The sequence below is a fragment of the Tursiops truncatus genome, chromosome 12 (assembly GCF_011762595.2).
Source record: "Tursiops truncatus isolate mTurTru1 chromosome 12, mTurTru1.mat.Y, whole genome shotgun sequence".
In the NCBI taxonomy this organism is placed as follows: domain Eukaryota; kingdom Metazoa; phylum Chordata; class Mammalia; order Artiodactyla; family Delphinidae; genus Tursiops; species Tursiops truncatus.
The window spans coordinates 60483430-60502150 of record NC_047045.1 but is presented as its reverse complement, the minus strand read 5'-3'; the positions used below and the strand labels follow the sequence as shown (position 1 = coordinate 60502150).

At 44.1% G+C, this 18721-nt stretch overlaps 1 protein-coding gene and 1 long non-coding RNA gene across 3 annotated transcripts; both read right to left on the bottom strand.

Moving 5' to 3' along the window:
- Positions 1-9090: 9090 nt before the first annotated feature.
- TCF21 (transcription factor 21) lies at positions 9091-12152 on the bottom strand. Of its 2 annotated transcripts, none has more exons than XM_033867749.2 (3): positions 11434-12152; positions 9563-9660; positions 9091-9425 (listed from the first exon to the last, which is right to left on the bottom strand). In XM_033867749.2, exons 1-2 carry the CDS (start codon positions 11881-11883, stop codon positions 9571-9573), a joined length of 540 nt encoding a protein of 179 aa, XP_033723640.1. In that variant the 5' UTR covers positions 11884-12152; the 3' UTR covers positions 9091-9425; positions 9563-9570. The 2 variants fall into 2 exon arrangements, with proteins under 2 accessions (XP_033723640.1, XP_073645713.1); XM_073789612.1 differs by having other exon boundaries at positions 9091-9413.
- Positions 12153-13732: 1580 nt separating this feature from the next.
- LOC141276029 (uncharacterized) lies at positions 13733-18155 on the bottom strand. The gene is made up of 3 exons (XR_012324840.1): positions 18131-18155; positions 14909-14979; positions 13733-13808 (listed from the first exon to the last, which is right to left on the bottom strand). It is a non-coding gene; the product is annotated as an uncharacterized lncRNA (long non-coding RNA).
- Positions 18156-18721: the final 566 nt, after the last annotated feature.

Below are 18721 nucleotides of genomic sequence, written 5' to 3'. Positions count from 1 at the left end.
AAAAATCTTCTAAGAAATATTCTTTGTAACCCAGAGGACAAAATGGGTGGTACAGCACTAGATATTGACAATTCAAAGTGGGAGATAATTCAGAAAGGCTAGACTCTGAATAGAAGAAGTTTTAGGAAAACCTTAATGTGGCAGATTAATTATAAAAGTGGTCCCAAATCTCACCCTTCTCTGTATCCATGCTCTATGCGATGTGACTGCAGCTTTTCCCATCAAGAAGTAGCATCTATTTCCCCACCTCTTGAACCTAGGATGCTCTGTGACTGGCATTAGCCAATACAACGCAGTCAAAGTGACACTAGCAAGTTTTGAACCGAAGTCCAAGAAGCTTGTGAGTTTCTCTTCCTTCCGCAGTCACCATGAAAGAAAGTACATGTGGGCCTATTGGATGATGAGAGACACGTGGCTCTGTCACCCTCATCACCTCAGCCAGTAGCCAGCCTGCCATCAGACATGTGAGTGAGGCTATCCTTGACCAGTTAGCTCTCAGACAAATTGCCCCCCAACCACAGATATATGAGCAAGCTGAGTGAGAACAGCATAGCCCTGTCCAGATCAGCAGAACTGCACAGCTGACTTGTAGACGCATGAACAATAACAAATGCTTACAGCATTAAGCCATTGGGTTCTGGGGTAGTTTATTACATGACAAAAACTGATACGTAATGGGTGGAAAATCACTAGATTTTAATGATGGAGTAAATAAATAATTCAGAATGAATTGCACTCTGACTACAAAACAGGTTTTTGGACTATTTTAACTAACTTATTTTGCTTATAGTTTCCTTTTTTGTATCTTTAACAGTGGTAGAGGATAAAAAATATTAGTAAGTCTAAAAGAGTTTTTTAAATGAGTATAAAACAAAAATTCTGATTGAAAAAAGCATCATGTCCTGCCCTTCTTGTAAGGATTTCTTTCTTTTATAGGGCTATCCTATAACCCATCCTTAATTTCTTTTATCCTGGGGAGTCTCCTATTTTCAAGGCAGGAGACCATTTCAGTTTAATTAAGTAGAAAAATTCTATACTCAGCTTTCTGCCACTAATCCACCGTATATCTTCTGGTGATTTACTTCCCCTCTCTGTGTTTCAGCTGCTTTACATGAAAAGTAAGGATGATAATACCTTCTAGTTAGGGTTGTTTTGAAGATGAAATATGATTGTTCACATGCATGGTCTCTGTGTAATGCAGATGGATGAAGAAAATTAATAAAGCTGAATCTATACGAGTTAGCATTTTCCTAAATATGCCCAGTAATAGCACTGGCATACCAGTGGTGATTTTCTCAATAAAATTATTCTATTCCATAAAGTAGATCATTTGGTTATATGTATATATGTTTTCTTGATGTTGGTATCTCTACCCTTTCCCCCCATTACAAATACAACATGACCTTTTTCCAAACACATGTTGCTCACCATTGGTGTAGCAGAATAAAACCAGGTGGCCCATATGCAGACACCTCAACCCTGATTGCATTAGATTACATTTGTAGCAAACAGATTTGGGATTCCTGTCTCACCCAGAGCCTACATCTCAAAAGACTCTGCCCCAGCCATCAGGCAACCTGTCCATCCATCCCCAGCCAACCAGAGCTGACAGGACAAGAGGCGCACAACTGACCTGGGGAATTTAATCAGAGCCTCTTAGAACGAGTCTATAGTAGTCCATATGCATATGCCTTATCTTAAGAATTCAAATTAAGAGGTGCTGAGACTAAAATTTTGGATAGTAGCGCCTACAACTGCATGTTCTTATAGAATTGGGGCCATAGCAACCTAACAAACAAGTTCCATCTGAAATAAAAAGTTCAGGAGAAGTAGAAAGTAAGTCAGCACAGAAAATCAGAAGAGGAAATGCAGAAGACTGGCAGAGAAAGCAGAGATAAGAGCCCAGAGAGCTCCAGAGAGAGAGGAAGGGAGTTGTACTCTTGACTTTCAGTTTCCCAATAGATTTTCCCCTACTGTTTATTTTTTGCCTGGAGATGTCAGCCAGAGTCCTTGTACTATCTTTACAATGCCTCATTCCCCTTTTTATTTGAGCCAGTTTGAAGGGATTTTTGTTCCATGTAACCAAATGACCCCTGTTGGTTTAAAAAATTCTCCTGGGTTTAGAGATGTCTTGGGTTTCTTTTTAGTCCTTGGTGGGGAGAGAAAGAATGCTTGTTAAGAAAAAAAAAAAAGAAAGTTGAAGGAGCTATTGAGTGGGTGACAGATGCCTGAAAGTGAGAGATTAGAGGGCAGCAGAAGAAGATGGTATTCACATAAAGTGCAAAAGAAGAACAAAAACTTTCTATTAAGATTCATTAGTGAATAATTCCAGGAACCAAGCAGAAAAGTTTAGAGGTGACTGGTCCCCAGGGATAGTAAGAATACTGAAGCGAGACATGCATTGTTTTGAAAGACACAGTACTTACTATAGACATTTTCCTGGGATTTAGTGCTAAAAGGAGAATCCGCATGTGGTGAGGACTAATGTTTCAGGTTAATTCCCCATCAACAGAATTGATGGTGAGTTTTTTCATTATAGATTTATTTTTAGTTTTAGAATACGTGTCCATTACCAAATTCTAAAATTAAAACTAGATGATATATTTAAACCACTTTTGGTTATAGCAATGCAATATGAACTTACCTAGAAAACAGAGGTATCTCTAAGAAGCCTATTATTAAGCTTTATACATTCAGTCCTCTTCAAACACTTACCACATGCCTGTCACTCTGCTAGGGGCTGGGAAACAAAAGTGGATCAGTCAGACATGGTCCCTGCCCTCATGGAGCTAGTGAGGATAAGTACAAACTAAGTAAAGAAACAGAGAAATGAAAGAAAATAATGATTACCTGTTATTGATAATGTTATAAATGTTGAAATACAGAGTTAGGAACCGGGGACTTCCCTGGTGTTCCAGTTAAGACTCCACACTCCCAATGCAGGGGGCATGGCTTCGATCCCTGGTCAGGGTCATGGGGGAAATTAGGATCAGGATCCACTGTGGACAAGGTGGTGAGGTCTGTTTTGATCACATTCAAGATGACCTGAAGCAACTGGGTTCTCCTGAGAATTTAATAATTCTATATAATAATTATTCTACTCAATAATGACTACTGGGTAGATAACTATTTAGGGGAGATGCAGCATATCATTCTTCCAGGCACTTTTATAACTTAATGACCAGAAGAAGAAGAGAGGAAAGGAAGAAAACCAATATTAATTAGTGCCCATGATGTACCAGACATCGCCCACATACATTATCTTACCAGAGCAATCATTACCTTTTTTAAAATAATTTTTAAAATTGAAGTATAGCTGATGTACAATATTATGTAAGTTTCAGGTGTACAATATAGTGATTCACAGTTTTAAAGGTTATACTCTGTCTATACCTATTATAAAATATTGGCTGTATTCACCATGTTGTACAATGTACCCTTGTAGCTTATTTTCTACCTAATAGTTTGTACCTCTTAATCTCCTACCCCTATATTGCCCCTCTTCTCCTCCCTTTCCCCACTGGTAACCACTAGTTTGTCCTTTATATCTGTGAGTCTGCTTCTTTTATGTTATATTCACTAGTCTGTTGTATTTTTTAGATTACACATATAAGTGATATCATACAGTATTTGTCTTTCTCTGACTTATTTCACTTAGCATAATGCCCTCCAAGTCCGTCCATTTTGCTGCAAATGGTAAATTTTCATTCTTTTTATGGCTGACTAGTATTCCATTGTATATGTATACCACATCTTCTTTATCCAGTCATTTGTTGATGGGCACTTAGGTTGCTTCGTATATCTTTGCCTTTTGGGTAGCATTTGCAAAGCAGTCATTATTATACCCATGTTTTCAGATGGAAGAACTTAGGTCCTAAATGGTCAAGTTTCTTACCCAAGAATTCAGTCAAAAGCTTTTTCCGCTATACCCTCCACTAGATGTAAATCTAACCCGCACAAATGGCAACAAATTACTTGCTTATCACCACCTGGATTAATTTTAAAATAAGGATCCTTTCAGTTGTATAGTCTACATTTTATCCTATAAAGTCTCTCAAATTATCTCCACTCTTCAAAGCACCTTTTAAGCTAACGATTCTGACCTAAGGGCCATGTAAATTCAAAACTAATAATGTCATCTTCTACTGGGAGGGGAAAGAACAGACTTCATCTGAGTGTCAGGGGCAAGGGCAATTCAAACAACCCATCCCCAGCTGATGCCATCTGGTCCCAAGATGTCTGCTTGCTTTATTCTTTTCTCAAATATACACCCAGATTTCAACTAAGAGGTTCCATTTCTTTCTGTTTTTTTTTTTTTTCAGAAATTTTATTTTTTAAATATTTTATTTATTTATTTATTTTGGCTGCACCATCTTCACTGTAGCACGCGGGATCTTTTAGTTGCAGCCTGTGGACTCTTAGTTGTGCCATGCATGTGGGATCTAGTTCACTGAGCAGGGATCCAACCCCGGCCCCCTGCACTGGGAGCCCGGAGTCTTACCCACTGGACCACCAGGGACGTCCGGTTTGTTTCAATTTAACCATGGCAACAGCCCCACTGTCAGTTTCTTTGCTCCACCTGCCTTGTATCTTAACTTCTTCCTTCACCATAGCCTCAGAGAGTTAATGATTCACTGGCGGTTCAACGTGTATTGAGGTGTCGGGCGCTAAGCTGGATGCTGGGTACAATGGATGAGATGACGTCACCTCAAGGAGTCTGGTCTCATAACACGAAGACATTCTCAACTGTTCTCTCTGCCCTTTCCACCCCTTTCTCCTCCCTCTGCCCTGGGAAGGGATCTGTAGCCTAGTCCTTGGGGTGGTTAATATTCCCATGAACGGGCTGGAGGTGGACCAGCTGAGCCTGCCAGATAGAAAGATCAAAGGCGCCCGGAACCCCGACGCCTGGAGGAAGCCAGCCTGGCTCTCAAGAATGCCACTGGCACCGTGCGAGTTTCCTAGGGCATCGCCAGAATTTGGAGAAAAGGATGCAAAGCTAAGAAAGGAAGTTCCTCTCGCCAGCTGGCTGGAGTCTGCGCCTCTCCTTGTTGGCTGAGCAGGGTCATTATCCTAGAAGCTTCCCTGGGCGGTGCCTTTGCGCTGGGTCAGTCCGCATTGGCACACGCACCCGGCTGTCTCGGAGGCGGCTCCCGGAAAGGGATGCGGACCCAGGAGGCAGTGTAGGCTGGGGCTCGAAATCGGATTCTCCATCCTTCTACTCCCGCCCACTTCCAGAAACTTGTCTCCCGGGTAGAAAAGCCTCAGAGGAGCCGTTCCCTACTCCGCCTCTTGGCTCGGGGCCCTTTCCTGCCCGAGAGCCCCACCCGGCGCTTGCCACGTTCTCCCTACCAGCTCGAGACCCTGCACCTCAACCCCAGGCTGACTTCCCACCAGCCGGAAGCACAGGGCCCCAGGCCAGAGCAAACCCTCATACTCCCCCTGGAGTGAAGGGGAAAGCTTTGCTGACCTGGATTGGACCGCGGGGACCCTCTGCGCAACCGAGAAGTTGTAAAGGGCATGAGTCCCGCGCGCTCGGATTTCTCTCCCCCTTAGGGGTCGCAACGGAGCCAAGAGCAGCCGGGCCCTAATCCATCCAGGCCTTTAATCCATCACCTGAAATCTCTTTGAGAGCTCAAGACGGACGCGCACACACATCCATACACCAGGGTTGCACAAATCTTTTATTAATATTTTCTGAGGACGAGTGGTTTGATGTCTTGATCGGCATTTCAGCGTTAAGAATACACTGCATGCCACCGTGGAGCAAGTGGAAATGTAAATGAAACTGGAGCCCAGAACATGCAGCCTCTTAAGAAAAAGTAATTCCCAAATATTTTCTTTCTCTCCGCTTCAACGTCTTTTGTTTCTTTAATGAGACAGATCCCCAAACAATTATTCTGAGTGTGGTTTCCCGACCAGTAGCCTCAGCGTCTTTTGGGAACTTGTTAGAAGTAGAAATTCTGGGGCCTCACCTCCACCTCACACCTCTGGAATCTGGAACTCGATGGATGGAGCCCAACATTCTACTTCCAGGAGCTGTCCAGGTGATTCCCATACACGCCCAGGAATCACTGGCTCAAAAGCCTCCCTGGGCAGTGTTTCCCACTGATCACTAAATATAACTAGCAGGTACCAACCTTGTTTACTACTTATCTGTTTAGAAAGAAGTCTGACGTGACAGTGGGGAAGACTGCTGGAAGCACAGTGAGTTGCCTATAAGAAGTCATAGAAGCAATCAGAAGGGGGGAGAGACAGAGAGAGAGACAGAGAGAGAGAGAGAGAGAGAGAGAGAGAGAAAAGGGAGGAGAAGGGACTTCCCCAGCTTCAGTCCACTTTCAGTATCTGTCTCCTCCTCCTGAGAACACACAGACATGCTTATTTGAAACATGTCATTTTCCTTCCAGGCTTCTACAACCTGCTTTGGTTGTTCTTCTAGACTATCTTAGAAAGCACCTTCTAAGATATTTTTTATAACTCAGAGGCCACACCTCCCTCACCCCTAACTATCTGGCTTGTGGTAAAGGGGGTCCCCCACTCCTTCCGATACCGCTTGCCTCCTTTACAATCGAGACATGCCAAGGACCTGTGCTGGCACAGTAGGCTCAAAGTCACACCCCGCTGGGACAGGCTTGAGAAGGGCACCAGACATTGGGACGTAGGGCATGGTGGGTGCAGGAGGACTGACGACCTGGCAGAAGAGAAGGGTCCATGGGAAGGAGAGATGTTTAGACTGTGGATGTGTGTGTGGAGGGGGGTGGTCCTGTGCCGGGGCTAGTGGTAGCCACAACCCTGTCATTCCCACCATGTTGCTTGCTCCTTTCTGTGGACAACCTTTGGGTCCCCTAGTGTGCCCAGGCTCAAAGGCTGAGACCCCTGTGCTCAGGGTTTCCAGACAGCCAGGCACCAGTGTAGCCCGTATATTTGCTGGTCCCACTCCGTATCTTTGTTCTCTGAATTTTTCTGGACTCTGGATTTCTAGGAAATCGTCACATTGGTATAAAGCTCTGGACAAAATGGGAGAACATGGAGGAGGGGTAAAGGGTTGTGTGTGTGTGTGTGTGTGTGTGTGTGTGTGAGAGAGAGAGAGAGAGAGAGAGAGAGAGAGAGAGAGAAGTTGTAACCTTCAACATTGCATTGAAGGGGTGTGTTGGTTCCTGCAGTAAAAAGACCCTAGCTTGTGCATGCTCTCGAGCTTCCTGCCTGAGTACTTTCAGGTCTGGTCGGGTCTAGTATAGGCAGCTCACCGCCAGCCACTTAGTACAAGTGACCAATATGTGCACGGATCTTTTCCATTACAAAGCAGTTGCAAAACTATAACTTCATTTGAGCACCACTAAGTCTTTGTGAGGTGAAAGAGGAAATATATGAGTACGATTATTATTATCATTATAATCACGTTTATCCCCACTTTTGGAGATGAGAGAACTGAGAATCCAAACACTTTGAGGAAAGAACTGGACGCAAAACTAGGGCTTAACTTGCGCGTCCCGCGTGCACAGCTTCCGGCCTTGCGCTGAAAGCACAGACTGCAAGTTGTCGGTGGGAGGCATGAGGACTTTTTTAACAAATTGTTTTGCTGTTGGGGGTCGTCAAAGAATGAGCAAGCAGAAATTTCTTCTCTAGGGGGCCGCCTGCGTAGAGTGCTCAGAATTTTGAGTATTTATTGTAAAAACGTGAGTGGGAGCTTGGAAAATTTGCTGAACGTGAAACGCAGACAACTGAATCACGTTGGGACGCATCTCTGACTTGAACTGTGGATCGGTGAGGTGAGGGTAGACGGTCCATCGCTCTGGTAGAAGCGAATTTGGGAAAGGTGGAGGTGGCCAGAGCTTAAAATGCTCTCTTGAGGGTCAAGTCCGGGTAGGGGGTTAAGGGGCTGGGAGGGAAGCCTGACACCCTGAGAGGTCCTCCGACGTGCGAATGGCAGGTACGTGGATGAAGAGTCACCCGCGTTCCCAGCGCTTGGAGAATGGAGATGTGGACTTGGTAACGTGGTAACTGTCTCTGGCAGAGAACATCCCTCCTGGCACAGCGGTTCCCTGGGTCAAGAGCATCGCCGGCTCCTTCCCTGCTGTCCAGGCTGAGGGCTCCACCCCCTAAGCGGCCTTTGGTGTTGGTTGAAGGTAAGTGCAAGAGCGGGGGAGCCCTTACTCAAGGTACCTAACTGAGCCGAGAAAAAGGAAAAAAAAAAAAAAAAAATCGAAAAGAAAGAGCAAATGAAGCGGAAGTTTCAAGGCCCTCTGCGAGGAATAACAGTATAAATAACCGAAGACGTCTTGTAAACACTGCGGTCATAACCCCGAACATTAAACAGCCCCGGTGGCATCTGGCGCATCGGCCGCCGCTGGCTGCGCTGGGGCAGAGAGGGAACCCGGTCCCAGGCTCCTCGGACGCGCCTCTCTGTTTATCTCAACTTAATCTTCCCCAACGAGCTGTTCCGTAGCCTGGAAGATGTTTAAATTAAAACCCAATCCACCGGAAGTCGTGGAGAGGAGCTGAACGCGCTGGCTAATGTAACCGAAAGGCAGGCATGCGCGTTGTTATAAGTAATCATCAATTATTAATAAGAAATATAAAATACACGTTGCAGCCCTTTGAAAATCGTAAAACACATTCCAAAGGTATGGCATTTATGTTCTTCATCGCTCCCAGTACTTCTTCACTGTTTTGCAGCTATGGGTTGCTTGGGTTCACGCACGCGCCTGGAAAGTTATAGAATGTGGAGTTTACCTTCCTGCTCGTGTTAGCAATTAAACTGTGGAATAACTGAAAATCAGATTTTTCTTTTCTGGTGCGTTTTTCTCTTGAATCGTGTAACTGTTAATAACTTTAATCCTTCCCTTTCTTTGTTTACAGTTACATTATTTCTAGTTGTCTGAAAAGTAACGTGCAAACTTGAGGGACTAGTTTCTTTTTGAGGTTTCAGTGCAAAATATGATCTGCACCTTCACAGTGGAAATCGTATTTAATCATTGACTATCTCTAGAAGTTTGGATTGAGATTCAAAAGAACCACTTTTATTTTATAGCTCCCCCATAGTTCCCCATCTTTCTATTCCAAATATATATTTTAAAAAAATCACACCAAATGTCAGGGCTTTTAGCAATATAAAGAAAGATTTATTTTTGAAAGTAGCAAAACTTGTTTGAAAAAAAATATATCTTTAAGTGAATTACTTTATAAATGTGACTGTCAAAGTCAGCTATTCTATGATCTACATTTTACAACATATTGTACAAAAGATACACATTGATAGGCTCTTATTATCTATTTATATATTTATAATTACATATTGCACTTGGACCAGCAAGGCTCGCAGAGTCATTCACGGTAGAAGTTAATAAAGTTAAATAGATGGGAATCGTTGTAAGTACAATTGATGTCCTCTGGTTTGGAAACGAATCTCCTCGTCGCTGTAAAGTGTTCTCGAGGGGTGGGAAAGGGAGAGGAGAGTTGCAAGGGGGAAGAAGAGACAGAGAGCAGGGAGGGCAAGGGTCGCCTTCCCGGGGCCCGCTCCCCCCCACCCCCCCGCCCCGGGAGCGCGCCTTTCCCAGACTCGCACCTCCAAGGTCAGGACGCCGTGGTTCCACATAAGCGGCTTGCGGTCACCACTTCTTTCAGGTCACTCTCGGGTTTCCCGGCCACCATAAAGGGCCACGTCTGCAGGAGAGAAGAGGGTGGAGGAGGTAAGTGGCCATGGAGGAGGGGTGGGATGAGGCGGGAGCCCGAGACCAAAGGAAAGGGCGCCCAAAGGAAAGGGCGCGGTGGGGGGCAGGCAGTGAGTTGGAGAGGCCCGTTATCTCTGCAGTTTTCCCGGTGACCTAGTGCGCCCTGTGGCTGGGTAAAGCAGAAAGCGGCGTTGGCGCCAAGCCACAGCTCGAGGTGGTAGAGCAAAGAGGGGCTCGCCCTGGGTTTGAAGTGAAACCCAAGAGAGGAGACCCTTGGAAAGCCCAAAGTGGCTCCTGCCCTGCCACAGCCCGGAGGCAGATGCTAGGGTGAACGGAGCAGGGAAGCCGAGAAGGACCTCGCGCCACTGGGCGCCGGGTTCAAGGTGAAGCGCCCTGCTGGCCCTCTTCTGACGTGCTGGTCAGGCTTCCCAGCCCTCTCTTTTCACCCCTATGGATTTCCCTACTTCTATCTTTAGTTTCCTCCATCACAAACGCCGGTTTTAACCACAGTTTCTAAATTAATCGCCAGCTCTTAAAAACAAATAATGTTAATAAAAGAATATAGCCGTGTGTTTTCACATTGTGTTCCTACTGGGCTGAGCAAGCATAGCTTTCTCTTCCCTTCCCCGTTCTGTGTATAATAAAGCTCCCTTAAGTTTCTTATTCAAAGATGAAGGCAGCAGCAGTTGTAAATGAAGGCACTGCTTTCATTTTCGTTCCAGATTTTAAAAAGCTGTTTCCTCATTCAAAAACCCTGACTTTTAATTAGAAGGAAAAATATTTTTCACAGCAAAATGTGGTTTTGCATCCCCCCCCCCCCCAATTCCTGAAACCAATTCAGAGAGAAGACAATTCAAACCTTCAAACCTCTCTCTCTAGTGCCCACCGATAAGAAGACTTTTAAGAGGAAAACCTCTCCTTATCATATATAAACAGAGGTGGTAGTTAGTTTTTGTTTTTCTTTAGCCCCTGGAAGGTTTAAAATTAAATCAAACGAAAAAGGAATTAAAATATAGTTCTTAAACAGTAAAATGCGGTTGAGAAAAATATTAGACTCAATGAGCATTATTCTTTAAGATAAAAAGTATCATGTTCTTAAACTTGAAGGAGAGTGACCTATTTTAATATTATTTATTACACTAATACTCGTGATAATGTTCTGATTATGCTGGTATTTGCTAGAAATTCTGGGATTCGAGAATGTTAATCCATCTGTAGGAGAAGTGCAGAATATTTAAACAGTTGGGGACTTATGTGACAATTATGGGGGGGCATGATGTGTCCATATGTAAAGGTTCTACATATCCTTGGGAAAGAAACAGAGTTGGCTGTTCTTATTTACAGGAATTAGAGGGGGCGGGGAATCAAGTTCTACTCTTCAGCTGAAAGAATAAAAGTATTACTAAAATGCCGCCTCAGCGCGCAGCATCTTGTCCGTGTTCGCTGTCCCGCACCGGCCCTGAAGGCGCTGGCGCGAGTGCGGCGGGATCCCTCCTCTTTGCCAGCTCGATACGCCTGCAAACTCCTAATTGGGCTGCCACGTCAAATACTCGCATAAATCAACGCATTCCCGCGGCTTGGAAGGCAGAGAGTGAGGGCCGTGTGGGGATCGCCTGCACCGGTTCCCTAGAGACGCTGGCTGGCGGTGACTAAGATGCGCGGCTCCCAGGCTGGCGCGCACCCTCTCACCGGGGACCCAGTGCAGCCGCGCTGGGTCGCCCCCGCCCCCCTCCCCGGGACGCCGCCGCCGCACCGGAGAACTTACCAGGTTGACCGGGTGAATATAACCGTTCTCGTACTTGTCGTTGGCCAGGATCTGCCTCAAGTGGGCGATGTAGCTGGACGCCAGCCTAAGCGTGTCCAGCTTGGAGAGCTTGGTGTCCGGGGGCACCCAGGGCAGCGTGGTCTTGAGCCTGGAGAAGGCCTTGCTCAGCACCCGCATCCGGGCCCGCTCGCGCGCGTTGGCCGCATTGCGCTGGACCTGCTTCCCTTCCTGGCTGACCCCGCTCAAGGGGCTCTTCTTGGTGGGAGCCTTCCTCCTCTTGCCCAGGCCGCCGCGGCCCTTCTGGGGAGAGCCGGTCTCGCAGTTGGAGCTCTCCTCGGTGCTCTCGTTGGAAGTCACAAACTCCTTGTTCGAGTCCATTTTCAGCCCGTCGCAGTCCAGCATCTCCACCTCTTGAAGGTCGTCCACATCGCTGAGGGAGCCGGTGGACATGTTTGGGGGAGAGGATGAGAGAGACAGGGAAGGGAGAGAGGAGAAAGGGAAGAGAGGAGAGAGACCCCGAAACCAATGGACCCCCCGAACGTGGAGTGTGGGGCAGCCACCTCGGCTTGGGAGCCGGGAGTTGCGGGTCTGGTTGGGTCTCACACCCCTTTCCCCTTCGCAGTCTTGAGAAGGAGCCGCGAGGGCTTCTGCGGGCAGGAAGCCGACGCTGTTTCCCCACCCCCGGAGTCGTGGCCGTAGAGGAGTGTGAGAGAGCGCTGAGGAATTTGGTGGACACTAGGAATTTATCTGGGGAATAGAGGCGGATCCTTGCAGCCCAGGGGAGGGGCCTGCGAGGCCCCAGCAACTCTCTTAGACCCCTTTCACAACCGGAGGGAAACTCACGCACAGCCCCTGATTTCCAGCTTGCAATGTGGATAAACTCCATTTCAGGACGCAAATACCAGTCACCTTCTCCCACTCTTGGCCGGTCTGGGGAGGAGCGGGCCCTACTGAAGCTCCTTCTCCGGGGGGGCCCATCTCCTAAGGCCCGCTTTCCTTCTTAACAGGTCATAGCTGCCTGAAACTGAGCACTTTAGGAAAACGACCACATCCTTTTGCTGTTTCTGGGCCTTCCACCCACAAATCTCACTAGCATCCTCTGGCTCCCCGCTTCCCCCCAGAAAACACCAATTAAAATGCAGGCAGGGATCAACCACCTCCTGCCAACACCCTATAAGACTCTGTGGCTTTTCCAAGATATCTTCACACCTTAACTCTGGTGAATTAAGACAATAAGTGCTTTCTAGGATCATTAGGGTGATGACAGAGAAAGTACCAAAAAATCTATCTACACCTGGTCACTTTAAAGATATCAAGGAACTGCCGGTGTGTACATGAACAGACATGACCATTGCACACCCACACACAACCACACACAGTTTAGGGGGAGTGGAGGAAATGAGATAGAGTAATACTGGTGTGTGGAAAACATTTTGTTAGTCGATAATCTTTTCTTAATGAAACTAAAACCTATAACCTTTTCTTAATGAAATTAAAACTTCCCCCTAAATTTCTTTCTAGAAATGCAGTTAATATTGTCTTAAGAATGTTAGTTGCTCTCAGACATCACCTTGTCCAGGACTTCTGGTTTCCTCCCTCCCAGTGCTGCCTGCTGCCTTCGCCTTCTCCTTACATCCTCTTGGCTACCACGGTTCTGCATGTAAAGCTGACATTACAAAACGTTAAGCAAAATGTCCTGTTCAGAAGGTTCTTTTTTCCATCTCTAACTCCAGCCCCGACCATCTTTCCTGGAGAAGAAGAAAATCTGGGGAGTAAGTAGAAAAGCAAAGGGAACCAGAAACCAAGGGATTGAATGACATCGATGAAATGAAATCAGAGAGACAGAATGCATGAATATTTCTTACTAGTTCTCCAGGTTTTATTTCCTTGCAATTAAGCATTGACAATGAGGGGCTAGAGCAAAATGCAAGAGCGGATTCTGAGCTTTTGGCTCGGAATCTGCACCCCTCTCCTACGTTAAGATACCATATCTCTAATCCTGGGCTCAGCTGGGAATTCACTAACCTCTAACATTTTGTTTTGTTAGCAGGGTCTTGTTTGCTTTCCCCCTATGCTGTAAACTAAACAGATTGTCAGCAAATCAGTCTTTATTAATGAATTAGTGAGACCCCTCCCCGCCCCCATAATATCTTTGCCCAGGATCCAAAATTTGTTAATCACCGGTGTAGAGATTTATGGGCTCTCTTATTTTCTGTTGTTTGTGCAGGTGGAGATTTAAATGACCATATCCACTACCAAGATTTATTGCGAGAGTGATTGATGTTATAAACCAGGAAAAGGACTCTTCACACAGCAGGGATGATAGAAATATCAAGTTGAAGTTGCCTTTGTCCTCATGCACAAATGACCCAGCACTACAACACAGAAAGTATAATAATTTAATCTGAGATTCAAGACAGCATTAAGGGAACACCCAACAGTCCTGTTAAATGTTTCCCCTCTGATTCCCAAATTAGTTTTCTTTGATTTTCCCTCCCTTTTCTCAGTCTTGGTAAGACATGAAAGTTTAAGTTATTTTTAGACTAAAAGAGCTATGTGAAAGTGGGCATTGGCCAATACTTTGTGAAACGTGTGTGTGTGTGTGTGTGTGTGTGTGTGTGTAGCTACTGAGATATCTGTGGAATAACCACAGGTAATTTATTTATTTGGGCTCTGGAATGGGATGATAATTAAGAATCAGAACTATGGCCTTACCACATGCCAGGCTAGTAAGCTAGGAAGATGTTGCTTAGAGTACTTTTCTTACTGGAGGGAGAAGGTCTGATTTTCTGCTACCCTTCAGTTGGTAAGCTGCTGAGGCTGTTTGGGGGATAGTAACAATCATAGTAATATATACATCCGAATAGATTTCTGCTCTCTGATTTTTCTAAGGTTTGAAACTTAAAAACAGCAATTTCTGGAAAGGAGCAAAACTAGCTTCATGCCACAAGCTGCTTTTTGTGCCTTGCAATGAGTATTATTTTTTAGATAAGTAAGAATTAAGTCCACTTATCCTGCAGTGATACAGTTAGTCTGGGAAGGGCTAGTGGGTTGATAATGAACTTGGGGTATTTGTAAAAACCCTCTAAGCGATAGCTACCTGTTTGGGAGCAAGCTATGAAGAAGGCTGTTATTTAGGTACCTGATGTGCAGTCTTGAAGACAGTAGACTAAGATGAATAATACTTTTTCCTCTTGACATTTTGTGTCTACCCTACTAATAAACACTTAGGGACAGATGGGTGGGGGAAATGACTTATTGTTGGATTCTACTGAGAAAATCAGTTAAGCTGTAACTTAAGCTGTGCCAGATTCTCCCAAAATATAAACTATAATTCTGTGAGAAGAGAAGCATTTTTGAGAAACTGTATTAACTCTTTCAATAACAAGAGAAATCCTTTGAACATTACAGTTTCAAAGAACTAAGTAGAAAACTAGTGGTGTGAGAGCATGAGGTAGTTACTAAAAGTTCTTACCTTACTTTTAAGAGAGAATTTATGCCTCAGCGACATCTGGCCAATTTGTTGCACACTTCCAACAATTTGTTCTGCAAGAAAGGCTATCTTTGAAAGATTTCAATGCTAAGGAAGATTTATCTCCAAAAGTAGTAAAATGAAGATTAGGCATGGAATGTATCCTTGAACGTAAATCCTCGTTTATCAACTGATAAATTTTCAGGAAGTTCAAATTTGATTCAGTTGCACTTGGATGGGATAATTTGCTTCCTTTTTTATGAGAAGAAAAACATCAGGGCTTCTTTTGAACTGACTTCATCTACCATCATCACATTCTCTTTCCGGGGGGCAGGGAAGTATGTCTTTAAACTCGAATTTTAGTCCTTTTCTCATACTCCCTACTAGTTGGCCAGGAGGCACACAGGCTGGCAAATTGGCAAAACTGCCAATTCTATCTTTCTTTCTTCACTTTTAATTAACACCTCCAAATGTGTTATTCTCTTTGTTTGATGGTAACCAACACCACTTCAACAATATGCTGACCTTCTATGCAAATTGACACCTCTTTCTCCATTGGACATAATTGCCACTGTATCCTTTGCTGCTAATTGATTATTTTCCATCTTCAGCTTATAAGACTATTGAAATTTGACTGTATTTTGTTAAATTTTAACTTATTTTGTCAGGTGTGCATTATCTCCCCTTACTGATTTCAAATTATAATAATGCTGGCCTGTTATATTTTGGCAGTCAAAGTGAGTACAGCACCAGTGAGTGAGACTGGTGGCTATGTAAGGACATCAGTGATGGTGATGCTATTATCTTTACCTGGCACCGTTTTTAAAAATTTATTTTATTGACATATAGTTGATTTATAATGTTGTGTTAATTTCTGCTGTTAAGCAAAGTGATTCGATTATACATATACCGTATATACATTCTTTTTCATATTCTTTTCCTACGGGGCACCATTTATGATCAGTATTCAGAAGTCCTCTTGGTGTTCACCTTACTGTCCCCCTCCTTTTCATTTAATTCAATGAATTGTAGATCCAGTGCTACAGCACTAAAATTTAAAGCTGGCAGACAGCAACAATAAAGTCCAAAGAAAGACTCATGGTTTTCAGATCCAAGAGTTACCCTTGCATCCCACATGCTCCAAAATGTAACTCTGAAAGCAACAAGGCCTGTGCACGTGAAAGACAGAGTTTACCTTAAGGGGCAAGTGAGCTGAAAGAAACTCAGGCAGATAGTGAGAAGTGAAATTTTTACAAATCGAGTTTGATGTCATCCTAAGTCTTCTAACACTAGCATATTTTATTAGACCTGCTCAATATTAGGAGAGGAGAGAGAAGAAACTGAACAACTCTCCTGTCAGGTGCCATGTGAGGTTCTGTGCCTCCGTTCTCCCATTTTATGTAGAATCTCTCTTTTCTGTTGTCACCACTAAAGAAAGAGCTGCTATATGAAATAGAAATCTTTTTTTTTAAAGTTATATTTGCAATTTTTTGTTGAAGTATAGTTGATTAACAATGTTTCAGGTGTACAGCAAGTATATATCTCTTTTCCAGATTATTTTCCATTACAGGTTATATAAGGTTATTATAGGGCATTACAAGATATTAAATATAGTTCCCGGTACTATACAGCAGGTCCTTGTTGCTTATTTATTTTATATATAGTAGTGTGTATCTGTTAATTCCAAATTCCCAATTTATCCCTCCCCACCCTTTCCCCTTTGGTAACCATAAGTTTGATTTCTATGTCTGTGAGTCTATGAAATGGAAATCCTAGTAGAAATGTGTGCCAGAGGCTTTCCACCCATAACAATGAAGTTTTAGAAAAACTTGCTTGAGTGATGACTTTTCTGTGTCTTAGTGTAAAGCCTGAGCAAAACCTCCCAAGTTTTCCTAAAAATAATAAATTTTATGGATTATTTGAAAGATGCCTATAAAGCATTTTATGTTAAATATGGCCCATTGATGGCAATAAAACAAAGAGGCCAACTTACTGTCGGGCCCCTTCCTATCAGGTTAGGATAAGGTGGGCAAAAAATAAAATCACAGCTTCTTTCTGGTGATGATCTGCTTGTAATTACGTCCTTGTGGCAGGTGCTTTTAGCCTCAAGGAGCCAAAAATCATGAGTCATAGAGTTTAGATCCTGGGACCATCAAGAAAGTACTTAGAATGTGACTCCTGACCTCATGAGCATAAAATACGTCCAGGTAATGTAGTATTTTAAAATAGAGCTCCAAAGTGATAGACTCTCAGAATTGGAAGGGGCTGAGAATCAAGAAGGCCCCTGAGTGGTCAAGAATTCTGTGCAGGCTCACATAAGTGGTCAGCTACAGCATTGCCACTTGAACCTGTGTCCTGATTTGCCTTGTAATGCTCCTTTCACTAAGCTAGATTGCTTTGAATTGCTTTTCCTGTTTGAATAATAATAAGAAATGGGTGAGAAAACTTATATTCGATCATCCCCTATTTAGTAACAAGAATCTGTAGCAACTGAACCCTGAACTATCCAAAATGAGACAAACTCGAGCCGTCCTGGGGTATAATGCTTTGAACTCTGTCTAAGGGGTTAAAGTAATGTAAGTTCCAAAGTGGCCTTGTTAAAATAAATCTCATTTCTACCATGGGGACCTGATGGGCAGCCCAAGGGCCACTCATTCAATGAACACATCCTCAAATCTGCCCTCTTCTCTCCATCTCCCCTGCTAAACACTGGTTCAAGTCACCAAAGTCTTTTGCTAAGATGACTACAAAAGTCTTCTAAATGCTCTTTCTGCTTCCATTCTTGCCTTTCTAAAACCGTCTTCCAACAGAATGATCCAAGACATTCCCCTTCTTAAAATCCCTCAAAGCTTTCTATTGTGTTTAATACAAAATCCAAATTCCTTATCATGGCTTACATGATTCTGTTTGGCTCACCACCCTCCAATCACACTGGCCATGTCTGTATCTCTCAAAAACACTGTATCATTGCCACCCCAGGATCTTTGTCCTCACTCTTCTCTCTGTTTGGAGGCTCCTCTCCGGCTCTCTGCGTGGTGGAGTCCTTATTTTTCAGGTCTAAGTTCAAGGGTCATCTTCTAGGTAAGAACTTCCTGAGCATCCACTATGAATATTTCTGTCCCATCATCCTATTTTATTTATTGATCATAAATAATAATAGCCGACATTTACTAAATGTTTACCACAAACCAGGCACTGTTGTAAGCACTTTCCAGATTAACTCACTTAGTTCTAGTAGCAACCTTATGAGATAGGAACCTTGGAGGTGATAAAGTGGAGGCACAGAGAGAGTAAGAAATGTGCTTAATTCATGAAGCTGGTGATCCAGTTGGCTCCTGCTGTGTTATAACCCAAATTGGTGGCTTAAGTTAGTGTCATTTCTCTTGGTTCTGTGGTTGCTTGGGCTCAGCTGGCTGGTTCTCACTTGGGGTCTCTCATGCTGTTGCAGTCAGAAGGCAGCTGAGTCAGCTGAAGGCTTGATTAGGCTGAACATCAAAGATGACTTCTTCATTCACACACTGGCATGGGCAGAACAGCTAGGGTTGGTCGGGCCGGGCATCTCTCTCTGTACAGCCTCTCCACATGGCTTCCTCAGCCTGGCAGTCTCAGGCAGTTGATCTTGTTACATGACAGCTGACCCCTTTCTGGGTGAGCATTCCATAAGATCCAGGTGGAAGCTGAAAGTCTTCTATGACCTAACCTTGGAAGACACACAGCATCACTTTGGCCTCATTCTATTGGTCAAAAGTGAGTCATGGAACCTGCTCAGATTCAAGGGGAGGGGTCTATAAAAGAGGAGGTGTGGTTCAGTGTGCA